At 36.8% G+C, this 17903-nt stretch overlaps 1 protein-coding gene across 1 annotated transcript in view; it reads left to right on the top strand.

Annotated features, from left to right (window-relative positions):
• The first annotated feature begins 2353 nt into the window (after positions 1-2353).
• LOC123548403 (uncharacterized) overlaps positions 2354-17903 on the top strand; it is a 48966-nt gene continuing 33416 nt past the window's right edge. Inside the window, exons 1-2 of the mRNA XM_053546469.1 lie at positions 2354-2611; positions 8896-9050. Coding sequence (XP_053402444.1) covers positions 2575-2611; positions 8896-9050 — 192 coding nt within the window. The 5' untranslated portion in view covers positions 2354-2574. The remainder of the gene's footprint in view (positions 2612-8895; positions 9051-17903) is intronic.

The following is a 17903-nucleotide window of genomic DNA, read 5'->3' as shown; positions in this document are numbered from 1 at the left end:
TCCAGTACGCAGTGACCAAATAATTTCTGTTCCTTGTCAGTTAAGTCATGCAAGTGTTCTACAAGCTCTTGTTATAACTAGAATCTCCAAATAACACATAATTATCAATTAGTCGATGACCTTTGCTCACATTTACTGTTATTCCCCTTGTTCCGGTAAAAGCTGGGTGTTTCCCATTGATTTGTTAAAAAAAAACACTTATAATTCAAAAAAAGGTTTTGAGCAAAATTAACCAAACCTGACAAAAAATTTAATAAGCACACGAGCTTTGCTCATATATTATTTTATCCCCTTTGACACAGTAAAAGCAAAGTTTTACCCCTTGATTTTGGTAAAAGAAAGGTTGAAAATGCTTATTAATCAAAAGTAGTTTTACTAGAATCACCAAACTTAAGCTAACTGTTCATGCCCATTACCAAAAGCTGTCAACCGCTGCCCACATCAGTCCTCTCAGTGCTTTGATTTTTTGGTGCTCGATGTTGTCTAAAAATCTCTGAATCAGTGACTTTATTGAAACGAATTACCCTTGACATATATTTTTCACATGTTTGAACATTTAATCGATGAAAATCGTCTTTGATTTCTAACTCAGTTATCTTTCAAGTCATCTCTCACTACAACAGTAGCTATGAATTATAAACTATATTCTCCTGATACTAGTAAACATACTGGTAGAAATGGGCCAAATACAAATACAGTGTTAATTTTTGAGGACCTGCATGACAGTTTTTACTTGCAAGGTATGTTATAATTTCATGCTGCTGCTTTGTTTTGGATTGTAGAAAAGAGATGAGACAATACAATGGATATTACTTTTCTGTTATTATTTGAGCCACACCATGAGAAAACCAACATAGTGTCTTTTGCGACCAGCATGGATCCAGACCAACCTGCGCATCCGCGCAGTCTGGTCAGGACCCATGCTGTTCGCTAACGGTTTCTCTAATTGCAATAGGCTTTGAAAGCGAACAGCATGCATGAACCTTGACCAGACTGAGCGGATGCGCAGGCTGGTCTGGATCCATGCTGGTCGCAAACGCACAATGTTGGTTTTCTCATTGTGCGGCTAATTTCAGCGTTGTATTCATTTTTAATTAAAAGTGAAACATGCACTTTTAGCTTTGTATTGTCTATGGCGACAAACATTTATTTCTACTTTGGACTCAAAACTTTTTGTGTCACCTTTGTCATTTTCACTTCAGAACTATGCGTAACCCCATGCTGTTTTAGTATCATTCATCAGGCCCACTGAAGTGTGTTGGATATGTAGATTTAAGAGACTGGCCTTACACTCCTGCACATGTTTTTACTGAGACAAAGTAAATTTAAATTTAAGAACCCCCCCCCCCCGCCACCCCTACCCCGCCCCATGTTAGGGTCATCGTAGTGCCTCGTTTAACGCGCAACATCTTGTTAAACGTATGCCATCACTGTACATAAAGCACGGACTCATTTGATCGGATTGTTAGGAAGACTCAAAACCCGAATCCTTGACTTAACCTTTAGCCTGCTAGCGCAAGTGATTCTGCTCTTGCGACCAGTGCAAGATGGTCTGCATTGTTTGCTATTCAATCAGTAAATTATAAGTGAACACTCTTTCGAATAATAAATGGTATTGCCAAAATTGAATGATGGACCAGTCCATTTTTGAAATTCAGCAGGCTAAATGTTAAAGAAAAGTAAATTGTGCATTAATCGCGTGACTTCAGTACAAAGACACGTACTTTAAGCGTTCACCTTTTCCCGCATCATTGCATAAACATCTTTACATTTATAAATTTATCATTTTGCATGCATCCAGCGACCTTCGAAAAAAAAATAGATAGCGTTAAAGGTTATCTTTCAATAAATCATTTTTGAGATTCAGGGACGTACCATGTGTCACGTAGAACAGACACGGTGCACTGGCAGATACAGATAGTCTGTGTTCAGACCCCATGTTTTGTTCACAGGAGATAACTCCTGAGGCTGATCAAATTTTGTTTAATTATGTCCCTTTTTTTTCAAAACGTCTCAATATATAAGAATGATAAATAAAAAAGAAAATTATCTAATCGGTAGCCAGACTTACAATCAATGTGTTTATTTGCTCATCGAACAGAAGAATCTAACTGATTACTTTAGTATCATACACCATATTCAATATTTTAAATTGCAGTCACGACACAATTAATACACAGTTGCGAAATATACAGTGTCTTTTAACAAGCGTATAACATACGGAGTGATGTATAAAGTCGTGGTAATAAATTGAATGCTAAGGCGTTTTTAAATGATAAACAAGATTAACATTCTGCAGGCATCCTACCTGTTTTCATTTCTTTTGTTGCATATATATTTTATATCAGATATACCATTTATATAAAAGTAGCGATTTTTTCACCCATCCATGGATCAGCTTTAAATGTAACCCGGGACAACGCCTTTTTGTGGTTGGTTAGAAGACAAGAGTGGCGTTCCATAGCCTCGCTCTGACGTAAATGTAAATATTTACCAGGATTCTTTTTATCCCACGATTCAGTGAGCGTATAGACAACACATGTATAACTTTTAAAACTCTTTACACCGAGGAAAATGCTCTGGAAAATACTTATTTTTGGATTATACTGTGGTAAGTGTTTTTTGTTATTAAATAAATTTACTGTTTACAACTGACAAAGTTTGAATTAACATTATAATAAACTTAACAGTTACTTAATCAGCTTATTATATTTTTATAAAAAAATGATGATATATAACTGTACATGCTTTTCTCTGTTTCTTATCTGCATACTATGCTAGGAAGCTTTTATAACAGTAAATTGTGAATGGAAAGTAGCCTGTCATGAATACACCACGCGTTTGTGCATGATGTGAGCTTAATATATTAAGACGCTGATTGATGTTTGTTTTGTATACTTTCCGTTTGTGATTGAAATACTAACAAAACGCGATAACTGTGGCCTTTATTTACTAATACCGAATTAACCCATAACAATGAATTAGGGAATCAGGTGGACACATTATATGACAAATATCTTATATCGCAAAACCAATGCAAGTTGCGGCGTGGTCTAGTGGTTAACACGTATGATTTGTAAGCTAACGGTGCTGGTTCGAATACAGGACGAGCTACGTTTTTTTTTTATTTTCCAGCATGTTTTTTACCTGGAGAAGGAATTCATGTAAAACTATTTATAACATGACTTTCTCGTGCACTTATACTGAGTACTTATTGAAATTTTTTCAGAGGATCTCTTATTAGAATAGACATTGAATCTATATACATTGCAATAATAATTAAACAAATACATAAATAAAAAGAATGAAAGAAAAATACAAAAGACGATATAAGCAAAAACCTCCAAATAGAATAAGTAAAAATCATTTTAAAAAAAGAAGGGCTCGAACCTACACCATACAAACATATAAAGAATAGATGTCCGACACACTATCCACTAGACTACAAATCTGTTTTGGAATAAAGGATCCTATTTAGAGTTAAGAATACTACAATATACAAATTAATACCACTTATCGGATAACACACCTGCTTTACCTGTTTTTGGATTTTACCGAGTACCGTTAAAATGAAATTATTGCGATCCATTAATACAAGTTGGAAGTTCTCTGATGTTTGCATAGACGTAAAACTGATATCGTTTCTATATGCAATACTTGCATATTAAATTTACTTCAAACCTAATTATATGAACGGAACTCTGCAGTTATTGATCATTCAGTAATTTGCTAAGCTTGTCGGGCTCTCAAATGTGTACACCAATTACTATTTACAAATATAATAAAATGTTTTAGAGTAGTTAATCAGATGTTTTTTTCTAAACTTACAGTAGATTCTCTCAAAATGCATCATTAATGGGGATTGCCGTGAATGAGGCTGAGACAAAGTAATTAAAGTTTTAAAAATTTAGCATGCGCATTTATTTCAAAAGTAAAGAATGCATTTATAAATATGTAAAATTCTTTACATATTCAACCACTTACTCCATGTACCTAAGATACAGCTGGGACCGTCCGAACCCGCGACCGTCAGATTAATAGGTAGCAGGCCATTTGAACACTTGTCATTATATAGCTTTCGGTCTGTCAATCGGTCGGTCGGTCTATCTAATGTGCTATTTTAGTATCTTTTTCTGACGTGCAAACACACGAACACGCTAAAAAATGAAGCTCTATAGGATTCTTATACTGTACATGTAGTAAATCTAAATCGAAAGGCCTACTGTTTTTAGCTCATCTGATTTTTTGAAAAAAAAATGATGAGTTATTGTCATCACTTGAGCGGTTGTCGGCGTCGGCGTCGGCGTTGCCTGGTTAAGTTTTATGTTTAGGTCACATTTTCTCCTAAACTATCAAAGCTATTGCTTTGAAACTTGAAATACTTATTCACCATCATTAGCTGACCCAGTATAGCAAGAAACATAACTCCATCTTGCTTTTTGCAAGATTTATGGCCCCTTTTGTACTTAGAAAATATCAGATTTCTTGGTTAAGTTTTATGTTTAGGTCAACTTTTCTCCTAAACTATCAAAGCTATTGCTTTGAAACTTGGAATACTTGTTCACCATCATAAGCAGACCCTGTACATCAAGAAACATAACTCCATCTTGCTTTTTGCAAGATTTATTGCCCCTTTTGGACTTAGAAAATCAGTTTTCTTGGTTAAGTTTTATGTTTAGGTCAGCTTTTATCCTAAACTATCAAAGCTATTGCTTTAAAACTTACAACACTTGTTCACCATCATAAGTTGACCCTGTACAGCAAGAAACATAACTCCATCTTGCTTTTTGCAAGATTTATGGCCCCTTTTGGACTTAGAAAATATCAGATTTCTTGGTTAAGTTTTATGTTTAGGTCAACTTTTTCTCTGAAACTATCAAAGCTATTGCTTTGAAACTTGCAACACTTGTTGACCATCATAAGCTGACCCTGTACAGCAAGCAACATAACTCCATCCTGCTTTTTGCAATAATTATTGCCCTTTTTGGACTTAGAAAATAATTTTCTTGGTTGAGTATTATGTTTAAGTCAACTTTATTCATAAACTATCAAAGCTATTGCTTTAAAACTTGCAACAGTTTTTCACCATCATAAGTGGACACTGAACATCAAGAAACATAACTCTAACCTGCTTTTTGCAAGAATGATGGCCCTTTTTAGACTTAGAAAATCATGGGTAGGACAATATTTCTATTACACAAAAAAAAATCAGATGAGCGTCAGCACCCGCAAGGCGGTGCTCTTGTTATATCATTATACCTTTTGTAACTGATACCAAATGAAACGTGGTGGGAATATTAAGCCTACAACACCCAATATTTGTTAATAACTAAGTTAATAGTGGCTATCCATGCATGCAACAGTAAGTAACAATCAGTCAGTAATAAACACCAGTAAGAAATAACATTCTGTTGGTATGTTCTCCACAGTCAAGGTATCACTACCTCTTGCAGTATCTAGAATACATGTTCAAGTAGTGCTCCATCACATCTAGAGGTTATTCGAGAAATTGCTAATATGTATCAAAAAGTCGTATTTCACATTAAATAATCTTTTATTATCAGATGTCAATAACAAGGGGAAAATAGGAGATGCATTTTTAACTTTACGCATTTCGTGATGATTTCGAACACTTGGAAACGCATGCCAAGAAACTAGATTTTAAATATTATATGCATTTAATGTTTGGTATTGCAGATATGGCTTTTTCAGAATCACCATTTTTGCCGATACTACCGTCTGACGGACCTTTTCCTACGGTAGCACAGAAGGGACGTTGAAGATACATTTTCTATCCCGTGCGCACACGATACTTTGTGAGAGACATTGTAGCTTTTACGTGCGCATGCTATAGGCCTTTGCGTTCAAATAAAATCAACCCAAAATTTATTTATAGTCGGAAAGTTTCAACAATGTATCATAAGCTTAATGATTATCGCGTGCGCACGCATAAGTCTTTACATGGACACGCACAAGCTCTCACGTGCGCAAGCGATAGTATTTACATGCGCGCGTGAATGCTACCACATGCGCACATGAAAGCCACAGTATGCAAAAGCGACAGCTACTACCAGCGTACGCAGGCAAATGCGTGTGCATTCGAAAGAGTATCCACGTGTCCATACGAACGATACTGCGTGTGCACGCGATTGGCTTTACGTGCGCACGTAATGGATACCTGGTGAGCTGCTTTCAAAGACTAATGCGTGCACACGCAAAAGAAAATGTATCTTCCATGCCTAGTTTGCGCCACCTTATCAGTCACATCATGAAATAGGTCTGACATCCGCATGTCATTACAAGCGATAAAATCTTTTGCCGATCTTTTTCAAAAGTACAATATTGTAACAAAAAAATTGCCAGTGGTATCACGTTGCGATATCAGAAGCGAAATTATGATCTTTAATGACGACGCACTTTAAAACGAAGGTACAAGCACCCAATGCACCAGATAAAGTTATCGACAGTGTTTCGGATAAGTATTTGTGGATTTTTTAATTACTTCATTTTAGGTGCATTTTTTTATTCGCTTATTATTATTAGTTAAATCTGATCCGATATGGAATACAATTAAATTCGACATTCAATGATAGTACCTTAACGTAGGCATATGAGATGACGATTTATTATTTTGGTCAAATGTGCATTTCAGTACCGTTGTACTTGTTATTTCAAAAATCATACTTTTTGCATTGTATAAGGTTAATGCCCTCAAACTATCAATAGCCCAATGGTAGCGTGCCCGCTTGAAGTACAACGGGTAGGGAGTGCGACTCTTGGCCACATCATACCACCCACATGAAAATCATTCTGGTAGCTCCCTTACTTTTGCACTCAGTATTTAAGCGGTTGCGTCTCTCGGTAAAATAAGCCCAGGAAGGTTACTATTACTGGCTACCATACTGGTCGCACAAGACTTTAAAAACTCATGTTTACGACGTTAAAAAAAAAAACTAATCTTTACCTTGACATTTTAATGCATGTTTATGGAAGGGAGGGAAAGCGGGTACATAAAAACTGCAGCCAGGTTTTGAAAAGAACTATTCAATAGCTTTTAAACAGGTAGAGCGTAACACGTAATTGGAGCCTGTTTAAATATAACCCAAAATCTAGATCTTACATCCAGTTTTGAGTTTAAATTATGGAACATTTTCTTTTAAATACTTGCTTTTCCTAATTATAGCGTAGAAAGATTTTGCTGAAAAGGTTGTAGGGAAACTAGTAGCCCCTTGTTCGGACATTATAATATTGCATTCGTTTTTTTTAATGTGACCTACATTATTCTTAGGGCATTCAAAAGTCAGAAAACATTTTAAGGCTCTTCGGAGCTTCTTGGTAAAAGTTTAATGTAAAAATGTTGCATAATGCTTTTTCAACTTAGACTTTTAGCGGTTATCATGCTGGACACGATTGATTCTATTTTTGCGACCGGTGTAGATCTTGATCAGCCTGCATATTCGTGCAGTCTGATCAAGATCTGCCGTGTTCGCCATTCAGTCAGTATCTTTTGGTAAGCACCCCTTTTATATAGTTAATTGTGCTGTCCTAATTGACAGATGGACAAGTTCATTATAGAAATTTAGCAGGGTAAGGGTTAAATCAGTCAGTTCAAAAGACCATGATCCGACCAAATATCACTGCTTTGGAACTACACTCACATTTAAGCAATATTTGATGACCGTAATTTTTCACTTTTCATATATTTTGTTAGAGATTTTTTTTCAAGGAATTGAATAACCAAGGGCATAAAGTTAGATCCCTAGTGGAAATGTATGTTGTGTTATTTTTATAACATGTTGAAATTACTCATGTTTGATATTAAAATACTTAAAAAGTGGAGAATTTCTTTTGATTTCAATTCATTTCTGCTTTTTTGTTTGTATATATTTCAACAATCTAACACAAAATACAAATTCTAAAACCGCACACTGTTTCAAAAGTCGTTATTTCCAATCTATCTTGGTCGGCATCAGCCATGACCGCCTCCTTGGTAGAGCGTCCGCTTTGATTGCAGGAGGTCGTGGGTTCGATACCGGACCGCGTCATACCATATAGACGTGAAAAATAGTGCCGGTAGCTCCCATGCTTGGCATTCAGCGTTAAAACGAAAACCGGCTTCTCTTCTCTCATACCCTCGTAGACTAGCTCGTAGGCTATTTTTTGTTAATTTTTATTTTCAAAGTTGAGAATATATCTTAAGTCCCATTCCATACAGTCAGTTCTCAGAGAAAATCTGTAAAACAGGCAGGCATATGTCACTATTACTTAACTTAAAAGAAAAATACTTTATACATGTAGGGTCTGTCATGGTAAATAACGAACATGACTAGAAACTAAGGGTATGTCTTTTGAAAAAGAGGCCTCGTTATTAACAAACAAAACATGAAGCTTATAGGGTCGCCAGGTAATTAACAAATATGACTTTATACCTATAGGAAATGTCTTTTGAAAAAGGGGCCTCGTTATTAACAAACAAAACATGAAGCTTAATACGACCAGCAAATAACCCACATACATGTAGAGTTAAATCTATCTCGGGTTATTCTGCAATAAACCACTCGCCTGCAATGACGTTATCCGATCCAGGTGCGTAGCACGGTCGTAAAAAGTAGTTACCATTTTTTTCTAGCACTGTTGATACTGGTATGTCGTGTTAGAATCGAAATAACAAGTTCCCAAGTGTGATTTATCGTAGAATAACCCGAGTTTTTCGTTCTTATGCGAAACAATATATCACTCAGGCCTACGGCCTTCATGATATATTCTTACGCATAAGAACTCAAAGCACGGGTTATTCTACGGATAAACCACGTTTGCAAACTTGTTATTTCTTAAACATGACATGAACCGTATAGGGTCACCTAGTAATTTACAAACATGACTTTATATATATAGGGTTTGTCTTTGGTAATGAGGAGTTTAACAAGATTGTGGACGACTTTTGGGAATGGCGGATGAGGAATAACCCTGAGTTTGCGTCAAATGTTGGGGACCAGCGATACACAGACGAGGTTGAAGATTATAGTCCCGACGCCTTTGAAAACAGAAAGGTACGTGCTTTGTTTCATCATGCTAATATTTGGCCCGCCAGCTAAGCTCAGTAGGAAGAGCGCAGATCTACGGATCGAGGGGTCGTGAGATCGAGCCCTGGGCGAGTCGAATGTTCTCCGTGACGATTTCATAAAAGATATTGTGTCTAAAATCATTCGTCCTCCACCTCTGATTCATGTGGGGAAGTTGGCAGTTACTTGTGGAGAGCAGGTTTGTACTGGTACAGAATCCAGGAACACTGGTTAGTGGTTAGGTTAACTGCCCGCCGTTGAAAAACGGCGTTAACGCCCCCCCCCCCCCCCCCCCCACTCCAAAAAACAAAACAAAACAAAAACAACAAACAAAAAAAAATATTTATTGGACTTGTTTCTTCCAGAAAAGACAAATACTATATAAGCACTCTGTCCAACATGATTTCGATTAATTATATGCAGTATGATATATTGTTTTCATTTTTTATATTATTTTCTAATAAGAAAAAGAAAAACAATTTAATAATCATAATTATTTACTGTAAACATGCAATGAGGGAAATAAAAAATGGATTGTGTGATTACCTTTAAAGTTTCATTTTTTTTTTTGGCAGACGAATGTTCTTTTTTTACCCCGAAAACTGCACCAAATACTCTTTAATTAAAACATGACTATTTCAATGACATCCGCGTGGGGAATGACAGCTTATATTTCAGTGTTTGGCACAGCGCTGTACGGTTATGTATGAACTCTCGAGTTGAAAAGAAGTTTTCAGCAAATGAAAGGCAAATAAGTATAAACAGGGTTATCATATATCTAGGACTGCTTTTTTTAGGATGATAAAATTTCAGATTTCTGCCGCCACATAGCTAAATACAATTTTATTCGCAAAGGCAAAGGCAAAACATTCCCCCAAAACAAACAAACAAGATAGCAAACTTTTTGAACGAGTTTCACGAACCCTAAAGGGACATGCCCCTATAGTCGTGTCATTTAGAAAATACGTCTCATTATACAGCTGATAAAAAGGTAACAAGCAAATTATTAAGGTACTTCAATGCAGTACACTTTTGCAATCTTTAAAATACGTAGCAAAATTCTATCGTGTTGATAACGCAGTAAAATAATGCAATTTAAAGTTACAATGCAAATATTTGTACTTTATATCATTTTCATATAGGTGAAATATAATATGATGTTGATGCATAAAATTTTTATGCCCCCAAAGGTGGGCATATTAAAATCGCACTGTACGTCCGCGCATGCGTGAATGCGTGCGCCCATGTAAATTCTTGTCCGGGCTGTAACTCTGCCATCCATAAAGGGATTTTGAAATAACTTGGCATAAATGTTACTAGAGGTCAAAGGTTATCAGGGTCTGTTTCGTGTCCGGTCCATAACTCCGCCATCCATGAAGGTATTTTGAAATTACATGGCATAGATGTTTACCATAATGAGACGACATGTCATGCGCAAGACCCAGACCCCTAGCTCCAAGGTCAAGGTCACACTTAGAAGTCAAAGGTTAACAGGGTCTGTTTTGTGTCCGGCCAATAACTCTGCCATTGATGAAGGGGTTTTGAAATTACTTGGCATAAATATTCCCCACGATGAGACGACTTGTCATGCACAAGATCCAGACCCCTAGCTCTAAGGTGAAGGTCACACTTAGAGGTTAAAATTTAACATGGTCTGTTTCTTGTCCGGCCCATAACTCTGCCATTGATGAAGGGATTTTAAAATTATTTGGCATAAATGTTCCCTATATTGAGATAACATGTCATGCGCAAGACACAGACCCCTAGCTCCAAGGTCAAGGTCACACTTAGAAGTTAAATGTGTTTCTTGTCTTGTCAGTAACTCTGCTATTTATCAAGGGATTTGAAAATAATTTGACACAAATGTTAACAATATTGAGTAGGTGTGTCACGCTTATGATCCGGGTCTCTTAAGACAAGGTCAAGGTCACGAAATAATGTGTGATTTTTGCGCAGACAACTGTAGCATTCTTGGGCATGCTTCGGGGGCATTTGTCACCAATAGTGAAACTCTTGTTGTTATTTCATAAACGTCTTGTTGCCATTTGTTTTTGAAAAAAAAAAAAACAGTATTGAGAAATACATTTATTGGATTGTCTAGCTTTTTGTTTTTCATAACTCAGTAACATTTTCTAGAAAAGTTTTGACAGGGGCGTACCTGGGCATACGCCGATACGCCTGTACGTACAATTAAATTCGACACCGGGAAAATGAAAAAATTTAGTGTGAAAAAATGCAATAAAAAGGAAAGCCTAAAGGGAGTTAGGCGGCTATTTCAAGTTCTTCGTTTAACAATATCATCTGCACGAGATTTAACAAATTCGTTTTTTAAATAGATTTATTTGTTCCTGCAATTATCTTGTAAATGGTAAGGGTAGATTCCTTGCAAGCATAAGGCACGGCAAATACTGCCAGAGTGGCACATCGCCAAATAGGCCCGCCTTAAATAGAAACACAGACGCACACATACATGCACGCACACAAACATCTGCGATGACAAAAGGAACACTGTTGGCACTGCCCAGGAACGGGCAATGGTAACACCTTCGATATTTTTCTTCAGTCGAAATCATATATTGTTTACAAAAAAATAAAAAACTATTTTATTGATAAAAGCTGGTCCTATTGGCAACATTTCATTGAGTTTTTCCCCAGGTGCTCCTCCTTGCATTATTTTATCACCCGGGTAGAACCAACGACATTCCGTAAGCCAGCTGGATGGTTTCTACATATGAAGAATTCAACGCCCCGAGTAAGGCTCGAACCCACATCGTTGAGGTGCAACTGATTCAAAGTTAGCGACCTTAAACATTCGGCCATAGAGGTCCCAGGTAAAACATTTGTATTCAAGCATGCAAATGGAAAACAAAAATACTTGAGTCATCCGAGGTTTCAAGTAAAAAAAGCTTGCGCTTAATATAAACTAAAGTTTAAACATTACGATGATTTCAAAAACGATAAAAACAAAAATAGAATATCCTTACACAGTCCAATCGAGACTCTCTCTCTCTCTCTTTCTCTCTCTCTCTCTCTCTCTCTCTCTCTCTCTCTCTCTCTCTCTCTCACCTACCCCATACTCGCAGTGCTCGCTGTTGGCTCATGGTTATGCTGCTCGTCTCTCTGGCGTACAGTTAAAAAACATCCAGGTACGCCCCTGTTTGACATAATATATATAAATACTGGCTTTGTATAAGACGGTTAACTGATAAATATGGGAAACATTAGATATGACAACACCACTGTTACACCGCGGCTATATGTGTCAGCTGTCGCTAAATGTTACACGTTTTGTCACAACTGTATCAGGGAACGGCAACAGTTACATGCATATCATCACAGTAGATGTTCTTGACACGTTAAAGCATTATCGTAGATGTTCCAGTCAAAGATATAAGATAAAGTGTTACAAAAACATTTTATCTAGATTATTGGTTTCATTTGTAACACAGATGTTTGCTATTTCTCTTAAGAATTACATTGAACTTACCCTGGATTTGTAACATTTAAAATAATGTTGTAACAGTGAAACCATTCCTTGTTACAGTTACAGAAAGAGTTGTTGTGACAGAGGTGCATAAAGACAAAATATGTTTCGCAATGTATTAGAAGAGCGATATTTCGGTTAATGTTTTATTTTTTAGCTCACCTGTCCGGCGTCGGTCGTCTGTCTGTCGTCCGTCAACATTTAGCTTGTGTATGCGATAGAGGCTGTATTTTTCAACTGATCTTCATGAATTTTGGTCAGAATGATTACCTTGATGAAATCTAGGCCGAGTTCGAAGATGGGTCATCTGGGGTCAAAAACTAGGTCACTAGGTCAAATCAAGGAAAAACCTTGTGTATGCGATAGAGGCTGTATTTTTCAATTGATCTTCATAAAATTTTGGTCAGAATGATTGCCTTGATGAAATCTAGGCCAAGTTTGAAAACGGGGTCAAAAACTAGGTCACTTGGTCAAATCAAGGAAAACCTTGTGTATGCGATAGAGGCTGTATTTTTCAATTTGTCCTCATGAATTTTGGTCAGAATGATTACCTTGATGAAATCTAGGCCGAGTTTGAAAATGGGTTATCTGGGATTAATAAGTAGGCCACTAGGTGAAATCAAAGAAAAACCTTGTGTATGCGGTAGAGGCTGTATATTTCAACTGATCTTCAGGAAATTTTGTCAGAATGATAACCTTGATGAAATCTAGGTCAATTTTGAAAATGGGTTATCGGGGGTCAAAAACTAGGTCACAATACATACAATACATTGGAGGACACGGGATGGTTTTTTACATTCATTATTCTGTAATTTAATCTTTTTATTTGACCTAAATTATGCTTACTTTCATACCTGTCTAGGTACAGATCAGGATATTCAAGATTAAATAGGTGCAAATACGAACATATAATTTTTAAGATTGCAGTGCAAAATGTTCCCAGTGCCCCAGTCATAGTGTCACGTTTTGAACGTTCAAATAATGTAGGGCAGATACCCTTTTTTCTGCTTTTTTAGTTTGTTTATTGTTTGTTTTTTCCTGTGTTTTTTTTTTGGTCATTTGCTTTTTTTTGTTTTTATCTTGTTTTGTCGCAAAGGCAGAATCACTTCGCCAGCAGGCTAAAGCTTAATGTCAGTGCATTTCATAACTTTTTGCACTGAGGTATCCAAACGGTTCTCAAAATATTATACATACATGTACAAATTAAAAATACTGGTAGGAAAGCAGAAAAATATGACACATTTTTATATAGATACTACCTAACAAGTATTTTGCTTTATCCCCGCGGCAAAACTTAAGATAAATAAATACAGGAAGTCTTATTGTAAACATCGCTATTAATGTATTATATAATTTGAAAGCAATCAGCAGTAATCTCTTTTGAGAAATTTTATGACTTTTATACAGCTTCAAAATGGGTATTGACGTACAGACGATATGTTACTAGCCGCTTTGGGTCATGTTTGTAAATACTTTCTGATGTAGATAACTGATTATTCGTGTAAAGATTAAATGAATATGCATCGGAAGTCATCGTTGACATGAAAAAAGTTTTAGATCAATACAAATAGGAGTTGAAATCTAAGGTATAGATATAGGATGATAATTTGTCAATCATTGGTACAAAGCAATTTAATTTAAGCCACACCAACACAGTATTAGGTCACATATGGCGGTATTCCGGCTTTTGGTGGCCTAGGCTACCCCTCTGGGCAATTTTTCCTCAAGCACGGGCGAGCACCTGGGTAGAACCACCAACCTTTTATTAAGCCAGTTGGATGGCTACCGCACATAAACAATTCTACGCCCCATGTTAGGCTTCGAACTAACGGGGATGAGGTGTAAGCGCACTGTAAAGTCATCCGTTACACCGATATCTGTATCAGCACTTAGCAAACACATTCTCGCATACCAGAGGTTTACCATGGTTCCCAAATTGATCTTTAGTCTCGGGATTTTGATGAACGTCTGATGGATGAGAATGATTTAACGTGAATTGAACCGCACCATGAGAAAATCAACATAGTGCGTTTGCGACCAGCATAGATCCAGACCAGCCTGCGCATCCGCAAAATTAAAGAACTCAGAACCTTTATATGTAAAATTTTACAACATGCAATGCTATTCCCTCTGCAGCCGTTGGTTAGCAATGTTTATAGCATACATTTTAGTCACAGTGTCTTATATTTTTTTGAAAAATAAATTTGAGCCGTGCCATGAGAAAACCAACATAGTGGCTTTGCGACCAGCATGGATCCAGACCAGCCTGCGCATCCGCGCAGTCTGGTCAGGATCCATGCTGTTCGCTAACGGTTTCTCTAATTGCAATAGGCTTTGAAAGCGGACAGCATGGGTCCTGACCTGACTGCGCGGATGCGCAGGCTGGTCTGGATCCATGCTGGTCGCAAACGCACTATGTTGGTTTTCTCATGGCGCGGCTCAATTGTTGTTAATGTCAGCTGGTGCACTCTAACTGTAGTTGTATCATGGTTTACCTGTAGTGTCATTATAACTGTTAACTTCTATCTAATCTGTAATATTCTTCAACTTAGGAAGAGGCGTGGCTATAAGCCGTGCTCAGTCTAAATAAGTTAGAGAACATGTCGAAGGTCCCGCCTACATATAGAATACTGTAGGGAAATGTTGAACTTTCTGAAACTGTTCTCTATTTCAGTTAGAGTACGCTTATCTAATATCAAATTTAAGCTGCTCACGTGATAGTACTAACGCTTAAAATGGAATGTTAACTTGTCAATCAAAATTAGTAGCCTAATGCGTTGTTCATATTGGCGGACCTTGATACAAAACAGAAAGCGTAGGGGGCATTCGATTAATGAGGTTATTCTCGTGAACCCCTACTCTTTCTATTACATGTTACAATCACGGTTGATGTAAAAGTAATGTAATACTCATTTCATATGAATCACTTATGTAAAAATATATAATATTCGGTAAAAAAAAATCATATTGATACTTAGAGCAAGTTTGACTGTTAATTTACAGTAATACTGTAACAGATGCCTTTCGCCATTGAACTAAACTGACAAACAGAATCACCTGCAGCTGATGGCAGTGAAAACTCTACCAGGAGCATTGTAGTGTAATCATGTTTTTATATAAAGAAATGACCTACTTCGTTGTTTTTTTATTTAAATATTTTGTGATAGACTTGTCAAGTTATCATCCTTGATCTGTTAATGCGTGTGACGACTTAAGTTATTGAGCGATATAGTACAGTAGTGCACACTCGGGAAAAAAAGCGATTCACGGAAGTATCTCCTTCCAGATATTTAAATGTCAGATCAATAAGCAGAAGGTTTCGTCGTCTCTTTTTTCATTTTTTATCACACCGACACAAGTCAGGCCCTATCCATATATATTTCGACTTTCCTATTGAATGGCGAAGAAATCATGTTCCTCTCCGGTCAATAGGTCTGGGTGGGGCTGGCACCCATATAAAACCACAATCATCTGGGCTTTCTCACACGAATATCCTTAGCTATTAGGTCTCAAACACACAATAGTTAGAGGCAATTGATACGAAAACTGAGGCCCTAAATCCCTATAAAGTCTAACCCTGTTTGAATTTAGAATAAATCGGTGTTTGTTAATGAGTTGCAATTTATTTGGTCGTTATGCATACCTTTTGACCTTTAGCACATAACTTATAAATCAAACAGGGTGACTTTTAAAATGTACAACTTGCAAAATGTAAATATCAACTCATGTCCAAAGAGAGACTGTTACGGCATTCCATAATGACCCATTATATTAAGTATTGTAAGGCGTGAGAAAAAAATGTTTGTTTGCGGTATCCCGACCTACCCTAAATGTTTTTATGGCATTGGAGGATTTTTTTCCAACTTTTTAAAAAGTTGCAAAACTGCACTTTTTTGCTTTAAACATGGTCAGAGATGTTGGAAATCAACTTACTGATGCTCTTAAGGCATAACCCCCTTATTTGTATTCAGTTTTGACACAAAAATAATTTCCGAAAAGTCCCACTTAATAAAATAATAATAATAAAAAGAAATACAGACCTATACCTACCCTATTTTTTAGTTACCAGAAACAAACCATTTTTGTTTACGCCTAAACAGAGAAATAGGTTTGAAACGACTTTTAAAGGTCCTGGCGGCTGCTTTTAATTGTATATTAAAAACAGATAAAGCTGCTATCCAAAAATATCTTGTACATAACTTCGTACTTTCTATATAACACATAGTTTCAGCCGTAAAGGGAGGTAATCATAAACATTAAATAACATCAACAATATTTTCTAGATGATATAGACATGTTCGATATTAATAACAAAAGCCACATTATAAACAAAGCCATTGTGTACCTTCAGAAGGAGTAAGTATATCGGCAGCTTTAATTCAAATGGGGAGAGAGTTCAAAGTCCAGAAGCAATGCACGCACAGTTCCGGTAGGCACACGTCACTGTTCGAGTCTTGAAACACATACTGACACTGTGTCTTTTGATGTCATATTTTAGCCGTCTTGTATATTTTATGTATAGGCTAGACAATGATTTTAAAGATAATAAAGCATCCATGAGTTCGAATTCTTCATATGAGGAAGCCATCCAGCTGGCTTACAGAAAAGTTGCTGGTTCTACCCAGGTACCCGCCCGTGATGAAATAATGCCCGGAGGAGCACCTGGGGTCGTCTTCCACTATCGAAGCTTGATAGTCGCTGTATGACCTTAACTGTGTCGGTGCGACGTTAAACATAACAAATGAGTTCGGAGGGGCCTCCGTTTCGACGTGGTTAAGGTTGCTGACTTGAATGACTTAATCCCTCACTGCTGTGGGCTCGAAACCATGCTAAGGGTGTAGAATCTATTCTTAATTTATTTGCTGTATTGTCTTAATGTACTGTAAATCGGAGTTTACACAAATTCTACATTTGTAGAAAAAAAATTGATCCGAACGTGCAGAACTAGCTTGGACTTAACAGAAATAAACACAGTCTAAATGGATATTTCTAATGAAAATTTGGCTATAATTATCAACATAATAAACTTGATCATTTTTCTCGTCTGCTTCGTACACCGGAAGGCACGGAAAGTAGCCAATCTGACTAAAGTACATCTCCTATTACGCTACGCATAGGATCTGACAACGAGCTATTCATGGCCTCGTTCTGACAACCCTTCCGCTAGCCAATCAAAAGCTACCTTACAATATCCTGCAAGCTTTAAAAGCCGTGGGTTTTGATATCAACAATTTTTATGTTGAAAGATGTCAGATAGCCGGTTAGCTCAGTCGGTAGGGCACTTGCTTTGTAAATGAGAGGTCCCGGGTTCGAGCCCTGGATTAACTGCAAATTTTTCTTACTCTTTGACATTCGAA

This window comes from Mercenaria mercenaria, chromosome 6, assembly GCF_021730395.1.
Source record: "Mercenaria mercenaria strain notata chromosome 6, MADL_Memer_1, whole genome shotgun sequence".
In the NCBI taxonomy this organism is placed as follows: Eukaryota; Metazoa; Mollusca; class Bivalvia; order Venerida; family Veneridae; genus Mercenaria; species Mercenaria mercenaria.
The sequence above is the reverse complement of the archived record's forward strand: the minus strand, read 5'-3'. Positions and strand labels throughout refer to the sequence as shown.